The sequence below is a fragment of the Paramisgurnus dabryanus genome, chromosome 6, assembly GCF_030506205.2.
Source record: "Paramisgurnus dabryanus chromosome 6, PD_genome_1.1, whole genome shotgun sequence".
In the NCBI taxonomy this organism is placed as follows: Eukaryota; Metazoa; Chordata; class Actinopteri; order Cypriniformes; family Cobitidae; genus Paramisgurnus; species Paramisgurnus dabryanus.
In genome coordinates this window covers 40,185,615-40,205,967 of record NC_133342.1, presented here as the reverse complement: position 1 = coordinate 40,205,967, position 20,353 = coordinate 40,185,615, and the positions used below count along the sequence as shown (strand labels likewise).

The 20,353-nt window shown below is 37.4% G+C and overlaps 1 protein-coding gene and 1 pseudogene across 2 annotated transcripts; one reads left to right on the top strand and one right to left on the bottom strand.

Moving 5' to 3' along the window:
• Positions 1-1,725: 1,725 nt before the first annotated feature.
• Positions 1,726-20,273, top strand: rorcb (RAR-related orphan receptor C b). 2 transcript variants are annotated; one of them, XM_065276789.2, is made up of 10 exons: positions 1,726-1,981; positions 8,421-8,506; positions 8,690-8,831; positions 8,910-9,362; positions 9,444-9,565; positions 12,919-13,051; positions 13,655-13,762; positions 15,612-15,722; positions 16,357-16,469; positions 17,102-20,273. In XM_065276789.2, exons 1-10 carry the CDS (start codon positions 1,855-1,857, stop codon positions 17,261-17,263), a joined length of 1,557 nt encoding a protein of 518 aa, XP_065132861.1. In that variant the 5' UTR covers positions 1,726-1,854; the 3' UTR covers positions 17,264-20,273. The 2 variants fall into 2 exon arrangements, with proteins under 2 accessions (XP_065132861.1, XP_065132860.1); XM_065276788.1 differs by lacking the exon at positions 1,726-1,981 and adding an exon at positions 7,828-8,228.
• Positions 10,766-10,882, bottom strand: LOC135767537 (5S ribosomal RNA; annotated as a pseudogene).
• Positions 20,274-20,353: the final 80 nt, after the last annotated feature.

The window sequence follows — 20,353 nt, the reverse complement described above, 5'->3', positions numbered from 1 at the left end:
TTTCCTAAACAATTTAGCAAAAATGGTGAATGACAAATCACCCGATTTAAATAAATATAGGGTTTTAGGTCAATGTAAGAGATAGGACACTCCATGTCATCTCCATATAACACTGCAATGTGTTCACACAGATTTGAACATTAACTGCATTTTGGTCAGAATTTTTTTTATTGTTCATATCCATTTATCATGAATCATATCTGTTCATCTGTATTCTCTCACACGTATAAACCATCTGTATGGATTCGCTCACGCCCCCACCCAGCCCTTAATTGTACGATTACGTAGGTTTAGGGTCAGGATGTCACGGCTGTTGCTATTAGTTACTGTACCAAGCAAGCAGGAACACACGAAAGCTTGAATTTAACTCAACAACAATACAGAATAAAGAGATATTGATTATAATACAACAAATCCAGATGTGTACAAAGCTCTTTCTGTTTTAGCTGTGATGTTCATTGCATGATAGAGACAGATGAGCGTAGACGGTGAAAAGATGAAAGACATTCAGAATAACAGGGGCTCTGCGGGCTAGTCTGGTAAACAGACTGTATCAAAAAAAAAAGAGGCAAAACATGAAAAGAAACAAATCCTATAGGACCTCAAGCTTTAAGGTGAAGATGAGAAATGAAGTGTGAAGAGGGTAAGGGGTTGATGGGGAGGAGCCATGGAGAGAGTAGCACATTGTGTGCTGTCTGACTTGTTCCACTAACCTACTTACTAATCGCTGTGTGTTTCATAAGAGCCGCTGCCATAAAATTGCATCACAGAGTTTATTTCTGCACGCAGTCCCCGCTCCTCTCGTCATCGCTGCCATTTAGGAGTTTAAAAATGATCTGCACACAGAGGCACTTGGGTTATTTCTTTGCATCGCATGGCTCAACTTTCATTATTCAGAAAATTGGCTTGTGTTGGAACATTTTTCTTTTTTGTCATGATATGTTACTGTTACTATATATACAAATGTTACTGATATATAATAATACATAAAAGACTCAATGTTATTTTATCTTTGTATAAGTTTGAATAAATGAATGAAAAGAAATGAATGAATAATAACTCATGTGGTTGTTCAGCAGATATACAAAGATTAATGGACCATTACAGGACCTTATTTATTTAATGACTCAGTAATTTTCTTCTACAAGGATTGTGATTAATAAAAGAGCCCATTTTGCATAATAAACCTCAAATAGCTCCTAATGGGTGTGCACATAGGAAATAACAAAGCACTGGTGACAGCTTCAAACACATTAAACATTATAATGTGACTTATTGTATTTTCCTTGTGCTAGACTCTAAATATGATTTAGTGAGTCATTACAATTATACTTGAAAGAATCAGACAAAAACGTCAGTATAAACAACAGTGAAATACCCATAATCCACTGCATTTAATTAATTGAAGGGTCCCAAAGGGTCTTAAGGACCTATGGGAACCTATGTGCTTAGGGACCTGTGGGAATGTGAATTATTCTAGTTTTATTAAAGCTCTATTTGTCTTCTTAATACCAGTTTTGTGTGACATCATCACCAAGGGTTATTTTAAACTATTTCCCTATCAGTGCAAAAACGTTGACAGCACTGTGTTCATTCACATGGTTATAATAATCAGCATAATAAATCAAATTAAATACAATCATTACGGTTAAGTAATTGCTCGTCCCACCTTAAGCGCTGAAGGGATGCGCGTCCCCGTGAGGACCAGGCGAAAGCGCTCGAGATCATGTGAGAGTCCACGCGTCAGAAAGTAGGTTAGCAGGGTAGAGTGAGAGAGAGTAGAGCACAATTCAAAGCGTAAACACATCGCGAGCCGACAGAAGACCGATTCAACTTACTTTGAGGATCTCTCCTATGTTATTACAATGTTCACAGTCGGACCTGAAAAGTTATTTTCTCGTGGCCGTCTCACCTAAGTCAAAATATTGCTTCGCAGTTCGCACCCTGAGGACTTTCAACAAACCTTTCAACAAAATGAGAGGTAAGATGTTTGCCATTTATTTGTTATTAGGTCGACTGTGGAGTCTATGAAAAGTACGCAGAATTGTTCGTAAACCTGAAGTAAGTTAATACGTGAAGAGATTTTGACAAACGTGAATTTTCATGCAGGATGACTCTAACGATCTGCAGATATTACTGACAGATTGAAATAAGCAGACTTGTACAGTAGATTAATATATTATTTTTTTGTCGTTTTGCTGGTTTTCTCCCTGTGACATCATTCACGCGAACATTAACGCGATGTTTTGCGGCGCTATGTTTGATGTTTATTATTAGATGTTTTAACGTAGCACAACGCAAGTTTGAAATTCTGACGCTTTTTGTAATTTTTCGCTTGATAAAGCTGCTTCAATGTTAATTTCATTATGGTTATAAGTAAAATCTAGTGTTTTTTTACGAAGAAACCTAAATTATTGCGTTAATACCCATGTATATCTTCTGAAAATACGCACGTCGCAAAGAAGCACTTTTAAACAAGATAATAATACTGTAAATCTTTCAGTGCTAATGTGATATGGTTGTATGTAAATGTCGGGGAGGGTCTACTGTGTTGTTGTTTTGCGAAAGCAGCATGGCCGGCTGTGTGAGGAGCTTTTTAGAATCGGCTGTTCTACTGACCTAGTTATGTCACTGAAGATTACACAGCAACATTCACGGGCGGGAACCGGGATGGAGGGGGCGTGGCTTCGACAAAGTTGCGCAAACCCACGCGCTCTGTCTGTGATCGACACAGCCCTTGAGGTTCAACCTGAGTTTGATCCTGACTTCTAAGATTCAAGTTTTGACATTAACAAAATACCAAAATTGAAATGACTTTTTTATACCACTAATGCATGCCAATGTTGTCATTTAATATCAGTTTTGGCAATAAACATTGTTTTAAATATTAGTAGATGTTTATGTAATCAATATGAATTAAATTTAAATCTAATACGCTTAAATAAATAAAAATAAATTTTAGAATGTTCTGATTTGTCATGTAATATAATTGCAATTGTGTAATTTAGTATGGTTATCTTGAAAAATTGAGAACACACCCCTTAGAAAAGAATTTTTATGCATTTTATGTTTATTAATAAATATCAAAGTTGTAGCATGCTTACCATCTTTAACACTTTCCACATTCACTAATTGTTACTATTGTAAAACAATAATAAATAGTAGGGCTGGATATCGATTCAGGGGTGCGTTTCCCAAAAGCATCGTTAGCCAACAAACATCTTAAGTTCCATCGTTACTAACATCTTTCAACGATTTGGTGTTTCCCGAAACCATCACTCAAACAAACATTCGCAAACTGCATCGCTAACTTGTGCCGTTGGAACGACAGCTCTTGACCTGTTGTTAGAAGCATCGCTCCTTGTTATTATTATATGTAGGCTTTTGAACAAAATAAGCAAAAAACATGTAGTACAGTCTATATCCATCATTCGAAATATATTAAAATTTTATTTTACGTCTTTAAATTTGTAAACAGAATGAAAGCGCTGCATTTAAAAACTGCGCATGTGCACAGACATACAAGCATACAAGACCCTGTGAGGAGTGACGTAAGAGGGAACTTGCGCGTGAATTAAATATCTTGAAAATATATTATATTGAAAATAACGATGCAATATATGTTATTTACAGCAATAATCTGACATTAAATCGATTTGCACAGATTAATTAGTACTTCACCTCCCACGTGACATCATCAACTATGTTGTTAAACCAACATCGTTCAAACGACGAATGTGCGACAAAGTTACATGCTTTCGGGAAACAGTTGTGACAAGGTAGTTTGTTTCTCCAACGATGCATCGTACTATGGTCGTTCAGCAACGAGTGACGTCGTTGTTTGGGAAACGCACCCCAGATCTCTTTGATTTCGATTCACAAGCTATGAAATCGGTTCTCCTTTCGTTTTCGATTCTTGGATTGATTTTTATGCTCGATTCTCGATTCGACACAAGGAAATAAAGATTAAATACAGATACTATATTTATTAAAAATAACAGGGAGCATACGTTTGCAAGTGGGTAATTAATAAAAAGTAAATAAGAGCCACAAACCTGTATATTAAACTCTTTTATTTTAGGTACACTAAGTTGGGTACATTAAAACAGAACCCATCTCAAATTTTCATATGCATACAGTTATGTTAAATACAATACAATTTTGATGCAAGATGAAAATGTATGCTGAAAAAAGTCAGAACAGTTGCATTCCTTAATCAAACAGGATCAGGTTATTTAATTTTTTTAAAATTTATTTGTGGCCTTTGAGAATCGATTCTGAATCGACCAGGTAAAAAAAAACGATTAATCGCAAAACCAGCCCTAAAAAAACAAGATTTTTTTGATTAATCGGTTTTTTATGTGGTCGATTCAAAATCGATTCTCAAAGAGCAGAATCGTTTTTTTTTTCATATTTATTTCCGCAAACATTGAAAATAAGATTAACGTTAATCTAATTACTAGTCTTCTTCACTAGATCTCACCCTCTTTTTTGCCTTGCGCGATGTTACCAAGGAGCGAGAGGCGAGCCTGTCATTCATTTTTTCAGTGCTTAAAATAGTGTTTCAGGTGCTTCATCGACGTTGATGCCACCTTCACATAAAAAGTCAGAGGTATAAAATCATTTTAGATTTTACAAGCAAGACGACGACGTTAGTGTTGTGGCTTTTAATTTCTTTTTATTAATTACCCACTTGTAAATTGCTGTTCACTGTTCTTTTTATTATTATAGTATTTGTATTAAATCTATCTTCATTGAGTTGAATCGAGAATTAAGTATAAAAACCGACCCGAGAACTGGAATCGGAGCCGACCTTTCTGCTGTACATAAAGTAAATATTGCAATTGTAATTAATTTTCAATTTACTTAACTAGTGGCCCAAAAATGTTGGGTTTCTTTTGTCTGTAAGCACAAAGTGAGGATTTTCTTTCTCGGTTTATAAGTCCATCGACAAATGTCAAAGCCAGTTGCGAGTGTACATGTCCGGGCACACTGTCGTGAGGTGGGGCTGTGTTTAAATATACACTACATGGCTTATATTCACTAGGCAGCTGAGCATGAAAACACTGTGTGTCTTGATCGGTGTCACCAAATAATATAATCTGAAAACAGCCGGTCTAAATCAGAGAAAATCTGCACATTATCAAAAATATTTTTTTACGTAAATCTTGACATCACGTTTTTTGCATGGTCTGTCTTCTGTTATAATGTAACCTTATGGAAACTCATCATTTGGTCATTTCATTTAAATAGGCTGAGTAAAATCTTAACATTAATTATTATGATAAAAGTCTTTAGTTTCATTTTGTAAATGTGTGTTGCTGTTATGTGGTTACTATTTGTACCTGCCTCCACCCATGTTACACAATACCAATATGACGATACTCACCTTCTGTCAAAGAGATACCACACACACGCACACATTAATTAACACATAAAGCATATTTTCCAAAAGGTCGATTGATAAAGGTCATAAAGTCTTATTTTGGAGTGTAGCCATATGCCTCTTCTAATGTTTGCTTTGGCAGTAATACAGTGGTTGACCTTTGGTCTGCAATGTCCAGACAGCTGGAACATATTGTACGAAGCATAACTTAAAGTGACTGACACTTTGACTGTTTTATACTGTATTATCATGTCACTGGGTGAGAACGGGTGTATTATGTAAAATAGGCGAGGTATTACTGTAACTCACTTTTCTTTACTCTGGCCTACATATGCAAATCACATTGTCAAAAATCCTTACGCTCATCACTGTGACAAAGAAGGAGGAGCGAATTGTATGAGTCTAAGAATAAGTCTTTAAATAGACAGGACAGATATACATTTTTCAAGTAAGCTTGACCAAAATATTGATGACTCATTCTGCACTGCACAGATTTTCCCCGAACAGATTCTCCCTATAATGCTGGGTACACACCGAAAGATTTTTTACATCTTATAAGATTTTTAAAAATGCGATAGACCACAAACATGACAAAAAAATCCTAGATTTAACCGTTTTGCTCCTATAGTGTGTGGTGTGCCATTATGTGTCAAAAGACAGCACACCACACACAAACAGATTTGTAACCAGAGTCTCGACTGTGAACACAGGAAATCCCACAAAATCTCGCGAGACTTCAGAATAAGCATGGTGGACGATATGCAGGAAGACATTTCAATGATAGTGCTTGGAATAAATTTTTCAAGACACGTTGTATAAACATTTGTGCTGTTGCCACAAATCAACAAGCTGATCCTCAATCTCTGCTGTCCACATTAACTTCACTTTGGCCGTTTCTCAATCCGAAGGCTGTAGCCTGCAGAGGTCGCATATGCAGGCTGCATACGTCATGAAACCTGGTTTATTCAAGTTAACTGAGCATTACATTCGCAAGTCATAAGTATATTACAACAATATACGATAAATTAGGAATAATAGTCAATTTTATAACTGTTAATGTTCTGAAATAAGACTTGATGACGTATATGCAGCCTGGAAATGCAACCTACGGATTGAGAAGCGGCCTTTGTGCTGCGCCATGACTGCTTCCGTCTTCCCTCATCTCACTTTCTGATTGGATATGATTTAGTTTCACGTGATAATCTCAATAGCGTGCTCGCGTTTGTCTTCATGTTGAATATTTACGATTCATGATCGGCGCGGCTCCGACGTTCTTCCAAGTAGGTTCGGACACTCTTAACACACCTCACACGAAGGGACAATCTGATAAAATAATCTGTACAACCATTGCGATACTCTGGGCATAGCTAGGATTGTCAGAAGGGGGGAAATCGGTCGATTATCTTTTGGTGTGTACCCAGCATAAGGAGGTCATTTCCATTTACAATGCCCTCCATAAGTTTTGGGACAATAAATCAAAATGTGTGTGGCAGGTCTATCAAAAGACGGTCCAGATTCTATTGGGGTAGGGGCGTTTGTTTAGGTGATTTCAAATATCAACATTGGCTTTCAGAGATCATGCACCCCGCCTTTAAGTGATGAGCTGTATCCTAATGCATTAATTGTTCACATATAAAAAGCAGAGCATGTAAAAGTTGTAACTTTGTGTGCTCTTTAACATTAACATTACATTTTTATAACAATATTATAACATGATTCAAATAAAAAATTGTACATTAACAAAGATAAATAAATGCTGCGCAAATATTGCCTATTGTTGGTTCATGTTAGCTATCCCTTACGAACATTAACCATGGTTTATTGTGATAAAAGTGTAACCATGTTTTTAGGTGTATTGATTACTATCAGCAAAACTATGGTTTTACTACACTACCCATGGTTTAATTATGGTTTTGAAAACCATAGTTGTCAAAACCATGGTTATTTTGTGGTTACCATGGTTAATTTTCATAAGGGATGTGTGTACAATTTATATAAATATATTTGCAGTCCTTTGTGAGAATCAGTCATGTGACCCTTGCCCACAAAATCATAATTCTCATGGGGTATATTTAGCCAACAATCCAACAACATTTTTTTTTGCCAAAAAGTAAAGACCCATGAAGATATTTTGTAAATTTCCTACTGTAAATATACCAAATATATATTTATTATTAGTAATATATGTGTTGCTAAGAACTTCATTTGTACATCTTTAAAGGCCATTTTCTCAATATTTAGATTTAATTTTTGCAACCTCAGATTTTTAAACAAGAATTTCTTTGCCAATATTGTCCTATACTTACAAACCATACATCGAAGCTCATTTATTCAGCTTTTAGATGATGTACAAATCTTGTTTTGTGGTCCAGGGTCACAGATTAGTTCATTTCTGTGTTGTATGTATTTGTCGTGATTGGTTCCACCTTAAGACAGTGTAAGGGAAAGGCCTATTCAAATTGCATGTTCCAGGGATCCTCCCATAATAGCCCTCCCCTTTTTCAGTGAGAAAGTATGTCAGTAGGACAGCGAGTCCACATGGGCTTAGAACCAAGATGAATGAAGTGACACTCGGAATCAACCAATCACAGACGCAGCTGTTCAGGCCACATCCAGTAGGCTGGCAGAAGCAGAAGGGGGCGGGGCCTCTCCATTATTAGACTGAGCATCCCTGAATGGCGTGTTAGTGGAATGTTTGCAGACGAAGGTTATATAACACGGAGAGCCGTATGGGAGGGGCACCTGAGGGCTTACCGATTTTCCATTGCATGCCACTGTGTATCTTGGTCATTGCTTTCAGCTGACAGACGAACCAGAAAGACAAAATGGAGGATGTTTTTATGCAAGTTACAGCAGCTTTGTTTTGTTTTTCACGTCACCACTACATGCAAAGTTTGCTTTTTGTTACATAACACTCAATGCATTTTCTTTTTTTTCATCATTTAATGATGATGTGTGAATAATAATTAAGGACTTTAAGAAAATTTTGTTTATTTATAAGCAGATATATAACAATTTTGTGTTTTTATTACAGCTCAAATTGAGATTATACCGTGTAAAATCTGTGGTGACAAATCCTCTGGAATTCATTATGGAGTAATCACGTGTGAAGGATGCAAGGTACCCATAATCCTCCATCAATTTTATTACTGTAAAAAGTACAAACTATGCAGCTTATCCCTATTTCTGGGTCAGTTTATATCACTAAATATGTTTTTCATTCAATGCAAAGACATGCCCAAGAAAAGCCGCACCTTGTTTGAGTCATACAGTACAGTTGGATAACATCTTTATTGTTCGTAGGGTTTTTTCCGGCGCAGCCAGCAGAACAATGCCATGTACTCGTGCTCGCGACAGAGAAACTGTCTGATCGACCGAACCAATAGAAACCGATGCCAACACTGTCGCCTGCAGAAGTGCCTGGCACTCGGCATGAGTCGTGACGGTGAGCTTGAGTCTAAATGTTGAATTAGGATACTTGGAGAAGGACGTTACTTAACTTTCTCTTGTTTACTTTCTGCAGCGGTGAAGTTTGGGCGCATGTCAAAGAAACAGCGAGATAGTCTGTATGCAGAGGTACAGCGGCACCAACAGCTGTCTCAGGAATGTCTGGCAGGTTTGGGGGGCCGTGAGGAGACAGGCGATGACAGCACGCATAGCCGGCCGTACAGCAGCGGTGAGTCCAGCGATGCCCTCAGCGACCTGGATGACATCGCCACGCTGCCCGACGGTTTGCTTTTCGACCTACCGTTGACCCCGGAGGAGGCGAGAGAATACTGCGATCTCGACATACTAGGGGGCGGATCCGGAAGCGTGGGAAGTGGAAGTTCGTCCAGTCAGAGCTCGCCAGAGCCGAGCACTGTAGATTTCACAGAAGCTGGTAATGGGAAACATGAGTACATGCTGTCTGAAAATAGTCGACTTATGCACTCAATCTTGGGGTCCCTACCAGAAACATTCTCACTAAATAATATAGGTAAGCTACCTTTATAGATTCGCTTTAATGAATTGAGAGAACAGATTTGTGCTTATGTTGATTGTGTGCATTTGTGTTCAGAGCGGATCACTCAAAATGTGGTGAAGTCTCACTTGGAGACGTGTCAGTACAGCGCAGATGAGTTGAAGAAACTCACCTGGAACCTCTACACACCCGAAGAAACTCGTAGCTTTCAGCTCAAGGTAAATTTGCAGCTACACATCTGTACTAGATCATGTGAATGTCATTGAATGTGAACTTTAGCTCAGAAATGAATACTGGAATCACATACCTCAGAATATAATTCTTCATAACCTAAATTAAGTTTTTTTTCTTATACATATTTCTACACCTTTCGGTTGGAGTGTCCACTTGTTTTTTCTCCGTTTTTATGCGGGTTCGTTGAAGGTTACAAAGTAGACAATACTGGACATTATTGGAGTATATTCTTTAGGGCTGCAACTAACGGTTATTTTCATAATCAATTGGGTGATTATTTTTAGATTAAAGGTGCAGTGTGTAAATTTTAGCAGCATCTAGTGGTGAGGTTGCGAATTGCAACTAACGGCTCAGTCCACTGCTCACCCCTCACTTTTGAAACGCTTAGAGAAGCCACGGGAGCTGCCACCGAAAAAACATGTCATTGTCGGAGACAACTTGGTAAAAAAAGTTTGTCCGTTAAGGGCTTCTGTAGAAACATGGCGGCACAAAATGGCGACTTCATCTTGGTGTATGTAGATAAAAAGTCTCATTCTAAGGTAATGAAACCTAACGTTTCATTATAAAAAGGTCTTTATACACCCCTAATAATATAGTTTTGTATATTATTTAGCATTTCTGTCAAGAGATCCTTCTAAAAATGACACACTGCAGCTTTAAACGACTAATCGGTTAAAACCTAAATATCTACTCAAATTCGATTTTTCACTTAATATAATTAAATACAACCCTAAATTATAGGGCATTCACGTGTAGAAGTGTAATAATAATAATATAATATTATTTAGTTACATTTATATGGCGCTTTTCTGCAGCACTCAAAGCGCTTTACATATGAATGGGGGAATCTCCTCAACCACCACCAATGTGCAGCATCCACCTGGATGATGTGACGGCAGCCATATTGCGCCAGAACGCCCACCACACACCAGCTTATTAGTGGAGAGGAGACAGAGTGATATAGCCAATTAGTAGATATGGGGATGATTAGTAGGCCAATGGGCAAGTTTGGCCAGGGCACACCCCTACCCTTTTTCAAATGACATCCTGGGATTTTTAACAACCACAGAGAGTCAGGACCTCGGTTTATACTTGACAGTATAGTGTCCCCATCACTATACGGGGGTGTTAGGACCCACACAGACCACAGGGTGAGCACCCCTTGCTGGTCTCACTAACACCTCTACCAGCAGCAACCTGGCTTTCCCAGGTGGTCTCCCATCCAAGTACTGACCAGGCTCAGCCCTGCTTAGCTTCAGCGGGCAAGCTGTCTTGGGCTACAGGGTGATATGGCTGCTAGTTAGTAGGGTTGTGGCAATAGACGATAGTATCGTGTATACACGATCGTCAGACATATCGCCAATAGCATGCTTTCATGACAATAGTTGGCGATGGTTATTATTATTATCATCTTAGTTTCACATTAACATGCACATTGCGTGCCTTTCCTTGCATGAGAGGGTTTGTGGGCTTCACTTTGCGCGAGAGAACTTGTAACGCGACTCTTGCTTGGACCTGAATGTGCACGGCATGGACTCCTTTTGTAATGCTCATGATTTGGACTTTTCATTGCAAATGAGCTTGCAATACGGATGGCTCTGACATTTCCTTTTACTAGAGAGGTTGTTACCGCCCAGAGGGTTAAAAGCAACGAGTGTGTTGTTCCCGCTTCCTGGCACACAGGACATGGCTTTTTTCATGCTCGGATTAATGGCATCAGTTTTAAGAAGGTTGCGGTTATGACAGTGTTGCCCTTGCTTCTTTTTTGTCTATCAATCAAGTGACTTGTCATAAATGAGTAAAAATGAACAAATAAATAAACTAAAAGTAAACTACTGCCCTGCCCCCGATACTATCTTGTAGCATATCGCCCAACACTAAAGTGTACTTTTAAAAGTTTGAGTTTTGCTAATCTTTCTGATTTTGATATTTTAATCCTTATACATGTATACATAAAGTTTGTGCAGCTTTTAAATAGTAAAACATCTGTAAGAAGACTTTAATAAGTGCACAACTTGGGCTGTATGAAGCAGACGTGTGTCCCTGTCCAAAACTACGGTGGTGCGGGAATGGATGTGACATTAAAGAACAACTAACCGATAATGAAATTTGTTAACAAGTATTTTAAAAATGATTGTCGATTTTATTGGTTAATTGCAGCAGCTTTAATATTCTTCAGTTCATGCTTGTGTGACTTTGGTTGATAAACTTCTGATGTCGCCAGGATTCCCATACAGCAAAATATTAATTTTAATATATATTGTAAAAAACTGTATATTCTTGGCAATTTTTGATATTTTAAAATATATTTTTAAAATAAATATATTTTAAAGTATTTATAGACGGTTACATCGGACGCAAGTGATACACGTCTGGATCCGAACTTTACTTCCGGTTTCGTTTTTTTAATGGTCTGACTAGTTGCTAAACTGATCTCTTGAACAAATACCTCGTCGACAATAACAAATGTTTTGGTTTCCTAGGTAATCTATGTGTTGTTTTTTTGCTTTTTATATAAATAAACTACGTTTAAAGTACTTTGTGGTTATTTATTCTTAGCGGAGTTTACTGGAAGTTACGTGCGGGCCGCGACAGCCGCTTGTTTATGTTGTTACTGCTGAAACCGTCTATATTTACGTTGCGTTAAAATGTGGAAAAACAACGTTGTATATTACAAACCTGAAACAGAACGAGTTTGAAAGGTTATAATTAAGTATATTTTCAGCTGCAAAAATGTACTTTTATATTACTTTACAAACATTTATATTTTGGCAAAGAAAAATATATATTTAATTTAATTTAGTTTAATTTTATCTTTCTACAAAATGTATTTTGCATATATTTAAAACAAAATTTTGCCTCGAGAAATGTATTGTTTTACCATATGGGTTGAAAGTGTTCAGCCAATGTCAAGAACTTCTTGTTTACAGGAAGCATATTGGCAGCTTGCAAATGGTACTGTAATACATGATCAAAATACATCTGTATGCGTTATTTACCTTTGTTTTATTCAAATTAAACTTAAAGTAGCATCAAAATGGAGAAAAAACGCCTCTAGTGGACATTACATCGAAAGATGCAGTGATATGTACCTGGATGAATGTATTTTAGGTTGTGCAAAAATGTTTGCAGAGGTACATATGTAGCTCAGTTGGTAGATCATTGTGTCATGGGTTTTATCCCAAAGAAACACACATACAGATCAAATGTAAAGCTTGCAATGCACGTTAAGTTGCTTTGGATAAAATGCATAAATATCTAAAAAGTGGAGGTAAGTTTGACATTTCTAAAAAGCTACACCACTATTTTGAATGTGTCTAAATCTGCGCTTGTTCAGTCTGCAGAATGGATGTGGCAACATTGTGCCCTGCACCTCACGAACGCCATTCAGTATGTTGTGGAGTTTGCCAAGCGCATCTCTGGGTTTATGGACCTCTGTCAGAATGACCAGATTATCTTGCTCAAAGCAGGTCAGTGCCGTCTTCATCTCATACAGATTACACATTACTAATCCCAGATTAGACACCAGATTTATTGCTGGTATCAATTCATCCAGTCAAAGACATGATGTGGCATTTCTGATGTACACTCAGTCTTTATGAGTTTCAATAGTGTTATGATAACGTATGTGATTAGATAATTACAGGTGGTTATCAGTATATTTTTATTATGCACAAAAGCAGACGTTTTTAACAGATTGCACACACAGTGTTCAGTTCTGTCCACATTATTCTGTGTTAACTGTTGAACTATAAACTAATGTTTGTCTCCTTTTGTGTTTGTTTCTCCAACATTCTTTCTACTTCAATTTTTTGTGCATACCATATGAAAAATTTTATCCCTTCATGATGACGCTACATTTTGGTGTTTTGGAAATATTTGAATTTTGATTTTCAACTATTTGAAAAACAAAATAATTACAAATGTCTGTTTTTTATTTTTTTATTTTTTGCATGATGGAGCATATTTCTGTTGCTCCTGTCTCCTCTCTATCCTATCATCTCTTTTTCTGTCTGTCTCTTCCTCCCCTTTATTTTTTTTTGCTGCTGTCTTTCTTTCTATAACTGTTCCAGGATGTTTGGAAGTGCTGCTGATACGAATGTGTCGCGCTTACAACTCTTCTAATAACACTATGTATTTTGACGGAAAGTTTGCCAGCCCTCAGCTCTTTAAAGCTCTTGGTGAGTCTCTGGTTTTGCTTATATTAACTTACTGCCATAAAATATACAATTTCTGCAGTGTAGAGTTTAGTATGGATAATATGCATTTTATACTTAGATGGCATAGGATACTAGATCATGTGTATTACATTAACCTGATCATGCTGTGCTGGGTACTGTTTCCCACAATGCAACATACTTAATGAATCCATAAATTTCCAAAAGTGATATCAATCACAATTTTTACAGTTTCTTCATTCAGATGCAAAATCCGCTAAGTGCGTATGACATTGTTTTTTATCAGACTCTTAAAGGAACACTACATATTTTTGAAAATATGAGTTAAACATTTGATTTTTACAGTTTTGGAATCTATTATGTTGATCTCTGGGTCTGGCGCTAGCACTTTTAGCATAGCTTACCATAATCCATTGAATCTGATTAGACCACTAGCATCGCGCTCATAAATAACCAAAGAGTTTTGATATTTTTCCTATTTAAAACTTGACTCTTCTGTAGTTACATTGTGTACTAAGACCGACGGAAAATTAAAAGTTGTGTTTTCTAGGCCGATATGTCTAGGAACTATACTCTCAAACTGGCGTAATAATCAAGGACTTTGCTGCCCTACCATGGCTGCAGCAGGGCCTGAAAATAGTCCCATTAGCCGTGTTTGCACTATCGGGCTTTAAGCGGGCGTGCCAGTGCCTGCCGAGGCCTGTGGCGTTTGCATTGTCACTTCCGGGGCATGATCGTGCTTCACTGGTGCTTCGTTGGGGCTTAAGGCCCGGCTTTTCTGGCCCGCCGAATTCCTTGGGCCAGAGCGGGCTTCTCGGGGCTAGGGGAGTGGTAAAGGTCAAAGGCGGAGTTTATCTGAGTCTCTGGCAAGATGCTTATCCATCTGGTTTTCTGAAGCGCTGCGGAGCTATTGGCTTGATTTTGTGATCGTGTTTTGGCTACACAGCTGGAGGTCTGAGGCTATTGGCTCCGTGAGGCCCATTTGAAGCCCTGGCTCGCACAGGCCCGATAGTGCAAAAGCGGCTATTGGTAACTTTCAATAGCAGGGGACTATTTTCGCGGTGCTGCGTTATAAAATTGCGCCTGCTGCACCCATGGTATGGGTAACACCGGAATGAGAGTATAGTTCCTGCAATATCTGCTTAGAAAATCGCAACTTTTAATTTTCCGTCGGTCTTAGTACACAATGTAACTACAGAAGAGTCAAGTTTAAAATAGGAAAAATATCAAAACTTTTTGTGGTCATTTTTGGGCGCAATGCTAATGGTCTAATCAGATTCAATGGATTATGCTAAGCTTTGCTAAAAATGGTTCAGCCAGACACAGAGATCAGCTGAATGGATTCCAAAACGGTAAAATTCAAATGTTTAACTCTAGGAGAGCTGGAAAATGAGTATATTTAAAAAAAAAGTGGAATGTCCCTTTAATAAATTCTGGCAACAAACCGATATTTCTAAAGGGCTTGAGGCCAGAATTCAGTGGATTTGATGTAAAAATTATTTGATGAATGAATAATATGTGCTGAGAGCATTCGGTTAATAACATCTCATTTTAGATGGAGCAAGTGTTTAGCGGCTTTTGTCTTAATTGTTTATATTTATCGACAATATCCATATGTGCACAGGCTTGTAGTGTTTCTTTACAAAGTAACATCGCCATCTACTGGCCTGCACAAGTTATACAAAGGATTTCCTTGTTTGTAAACACTGATTTTTTTGACAGCATTGTCTGTGTATGTTACGCAAAGGAAAAACTTCTCAATTTTTTGTCTCCTTTGTCTTGTATACGCAGCCGCAAATGTATGGTTAAGTAACCCATCAGTACAGTAACAAGTGTGTGTATGTATTTCTAGGGTGTGATGACCTGGTGAATGCAGTCTTTGAACTGGCTAAAAACCTGAGCCGTCTGCAGTTAAGTGACGAAGAAATGGCTTTATTCAGTGCTGCCGTGCTGCTGGCACCAGGTAAGATGCTCATGCCTGTGTCTGGTACAAATAAAGGCTGGATTTACACTGCAGATCTTGTTGCCCAATTCCGATTTTTTGACGACCTGTTTACATCATCTTTTAAATGCGACTTGTATCTGATATCAGCATTTACACTAAACACTTGGCAAAACAATTCGAGGTAGACATACTGACACGTAACAGCTTAAACTACTGAGGAAGTAAAACGTTGCGATATGCAATGTACACAGTCACAAAACAAGACATAAAACTTCCAACATTACTCCAGTAAGTGAAGCCGTTGTCCTACATTGCACTGAAAATATCCCATTCTTCCGCTTACATTGCGGACGCAAATGCATGTATCCGATTCATATCCGATTTATTTCCACATATGAATGAGGCCTGAAACCGATCGGAGAATATCAGAATCTATGCGCTTTTTTCCTGCTTACACCTCCGTGGGTCATATCCAATCTGTGCCACTTGAGATAAATAAATTGGAATTGAGGAACTTCAAACATGCAATGTAAATGCGGCCTTGACCCATTTGGTGAAATAGTAAAATCTCTGTTTTTAAAAGCCATGTGTATTTGCTTCAGCAAAATGAAATGCTACATGCTCTCACAGTTTCAAACATTACATTTATCAGATCGGCCGTGGTTGACAGAATCTCAGAAGGTTCAGAAGCTTCAGGAAAAGGTTTACATGGCCCTGCAGCACAGCTTGCACATGAGCGGGGCCGCCACTGAGAAGCTGGACAAGGTATGTAACCAGAGTCTTTTTTAAAGACACATAGATAACAAATCTGACCACTAAGTCTGTCTGTGTGAGTACGTCAAGAAAAATAAAACCCAACAAAGACTAACTTTTATTCAAGGAGTCTCAGTAATGGATCTACAAATCTAGGAATGGTTCTCGGTTCATTTTAAGTCAGACATGACTTTTTTTAATACGGTAATATGCATTGGGGTATATTTACAAAACAGACTCTTTTAGGGAACTAAAACTACTAATGAAATGTAGGCCGCTTCAGAACAAGTATCTATCACATGCATAAATGTAACTATAAAGTGTACTTGCAAAAGTGAGAAAAGGTATTAAGTGTTACATCCTGTTATTGTACTTTAACCTGATAACTACCTAAACCACAATGTTTTATCTGACACTTTGACTTCTTTAGGGAGTGAGCAATTATGATAGCGAGCGTTTTATTTATCAGATCTTGTTCTGCTTTCCTGTTGCATGCAACCTATGAACTGTATAGTGCCGCTGCAGGATATACATATATACAAATTTATTAAATGATATTTTCTTTTCTAAGACAGGTTTGGTATCTGCAATCGGTGCAAAATATCTGATTCATTGGACTGACTGTTGTCATCTTACGTTTGCAGATGGTGTCTAAACTCCCACGGATGAAGTCGATCTGTAACCTGCACGTTGACAAGCTGGAGTTCTTCCGTCTGGTTCACCCAGACACGGCTTACAACTTCCCACCTTTGTACAGGGAAGTGTTCGGCAGCGAGATCAACTTCCCTGACTCCACCAACAGTTAGGAGGAGAGAGAGAGAGAGAGAGAGAGAGAGAGAGAGAGAGAGAGCACACTGTAGAAAGAGAAGAGATCATTAGATGTAAAAACATACAGGGGCCAACACAGTATTTTAGATTACATGCTGGCCTGCTGTCCAATACAGAAATAATTATTTTGAAAAAAAAAAAATTAGACAGTAGGATTATTCCTGGGATTGTGCCACCTTATCTAGCTGTTTTATTTTACGGAAACACTCCTAAATTATCATTTATGTACAGAAGAAACAGCCATATACAACTGATGTATAGGCAACTCTGTACACAAAAGGATAAAGGAGTTTATATGGTGATTTTTTGGATTAAATGCCTTTCATTCCATTGACTTCCATTTAATCGCGCTCGTTGCATTTCACTACGTTCAAAAGTTAAATTTTGTTGAACTCCGATCTGCGAATTCATCACCAGTGAACAGTAGGAGATCTTGGAAATCCAAGATGTAGGAAACATGAATAGAAGCAATGTCGCACAATCCCCTCTTGTTCAACACTGATTTGAAAGATTATAAAAATCATTGGATGACTATGTCACTGCATAGTGGACTGGATTATTAAAATATTTTCTTTCAATATAAATTTGGTTGTAAAAAACGACTTGCGTGATGTCATATCCTGTTTGTCAGGGGTCTGCGTAGAACTTTCGCATGTTGAAAGTCTAATGTGACCGCTGCAAACCTTTCTTCCACATACTGTAGATCATAAACCTTCTGGAGAGCACAACACCCTTTAAATGAAGTGTTTAAAACGAAATTTACCTCACCTAATCGCTCTTTTAGTGTTCATAGCATTCCTGTCTCCAATTTGTTGACTTTGTCTGAGTTGTTTCAACCTCAGACGAATCATGAATGTATCCCACAAGCTAGAGCACTTATTTTGTTTTGAGACAGAATGTAGATGTTGCACTTTCAGTCCGAAGTTACGCTTTAAAAAACGTTGACAATCTACTTTCTAGAAAAAAAAATCCCAGGTATTTAGTAAAAATTAAGGGACCAAAATTTTATCACTGCTGTTTTAAATGAGTATTCTGAGTTATATATATAAACAGACGTAGATCCTCTGTTGGCCATACAAAAATGCACGGACAAATCTCCATTTTATATTGGACAAATGGTTGCCCAAAAACTGCTATTGTAAATGCGTCATAATATCTTTTTATATTTTAATTTGTTTTTTTACAAACTGAGAGCCATTTTGGTTATTTTTATAGTAGTTGACAGCTTCACTTGTATTTAACTTGGATTAACTTAAAATCAGTTTGTTGAACTATTATTCAATATGCAATCAAAAGTAGATCTGTCCGTTTTTCTTTGAACAATTAACCGGGTAATTATTACTACTACTCTATAGTCGTTGCCAAACGTTTGTTTTTACGATAAAGAAACGAAAACCAAATGCACAATATCATCACATTCACATTTGTTTAAATAAATGAATACCTCAATCTGTTTTAGAGTACGTTTATGAAAACAAGTTTTGGTGAACACAATATTTAAAGCAGTTATTCCACCCCGTACGTAAACATTTGCTCAGGCACATTTTGACAGTGTTTGGTGCTGCTCCTTGTTATACATTTTTAGATTTATTTTATTTTTTTATTAAGTCAATTTAATGAGAAACCTCAGTCCTTTGTCCCTCTCCCTTGTAAATGCCACTTTAAAAGAAGCAACTTTCATTTAATTTATATTATCATTTAAATGATTATTTTAAATAGGAATGTATATAAATTAGCATATTTAAAAGAGAGAGAGAGAGAGAGAAAGAGAGAGATGTAAAGGTGGAGCAGGTTTACTGGAAATGGGAATGTTAAAGGAGGATCAAACCAGGACTATTACCAGCTGGCTCCTGCGTGTACATGGAAAATCGTACCAGAGAAGTAAAAGACTTTGCTTTGGACGGACTTCCACACACTTTGTTGCTGCTGGACATTGCAACCTGGCCTCCAGAGGTATCCATTCTGGTCGAAAAATCTCAGCCAAACTGGATTGGGATCAAAACAAAACAATGTTTTCTGGAACTCTGATAATCTGGTTTTTCACACACAAAGGACAGTAGGATGTTCAGAATGTCAGTGGGATCTCTGTCCGTCAAAGGATACGGATACATAAAGTTATACTGCGGCTGCATTGAAAATGACAGTGATTTCTGTTGTAATATTTTGTAAATTGTTGATCACCTCTCATATGTCAATGTTTGTGGTCGAGATCTCGTCCTTCCATTGTTACCTGCATGCCCACGCAGTTTTGACTAAGTTATTAAAGGCTATTCCTCTGAATCATGGTTCACAATATTGTTTATACTAGTATATACTGTGCAATGGTTTTAGGCAATTCTCAAATGAATGAGTGATCATACAATCTACATGAAAGACTCAAATTAAATGATATGGCGTTCAAGTCTGTCATATTTCTATGTGGCCAGCCATGTTCAGGAAACTTCATTGAAAGGTGTGGTTCATAAATATGGGAATTCTGTCTATGTAACGTGTTGTTTTGACAACCCCAACCTCTAGGCCTTTGACGCATGCCTTTCTGTTCAGAAGAAATTGTGTTGTCTCATTTAGTCACTTTGTACAACAGTATATATGTGGTTCCACGTTTATTTTGTTTTTTTCTGTAGAACTGTGTTTATCACAAAAAAAGAGTTATTCTCAGGGAGACAGCTGGTCTCTGTCTCAGCCAGTATCCTCTGCCGACTATACACACATACACACTGTCGTATACCCCCCACATATGCACCCATACACATGTTGCACCGAATAGGAGACCCGTATTCTCGATCACTGTGTCCTGTAGCTATATTTAAGAAAAATATATATATATTTTTGTGAATGTCAATCACAAAGTGTCAAAGACCTTTCCTTTTTCTGCTAATGTACTTTTAACAGGTTCTTTCAGCTTGAATTGTATAAGACATAGAAAATGAGAGAAAATTAAATAAAATCAATAAAAACTAAAAATGGATTTTATTCTTTTAAAATGAATGCCGTTCTCTTTTGTGGTTTTCTAATGAATTTTTTATACATTTACATTTACAGTAGCCTATATGTGCTTATATATGTCA

What these genes read in the sequence shown, in the direction of transcription:
- rorcb (XM_065276788.1), top strand. Translation starts at nt 8,078, where the DNA reads ATGTTTGCAGACGAAGGTTATATAACACGGAGAGCCGTATGGGAGGGG. An exon ending in AAAATGGAGGATGTTTTTAT is followed by an intron (nt 8,229 to 8,420) that starts GCAAGTTACAGC and finishes TTTTTATTACAG; the next exon opens with CTCAAATTGAGATTATACCG. An exon ending in CTCGTAGCTTTCAGCTCAAG is followed by an intron (nt 9,566 to 12,918) that starts GTAAATTTGCAG and finishes GCGCTTGTTCAG; the next exon opens with TCTGCAGAATGGATGTGGCA.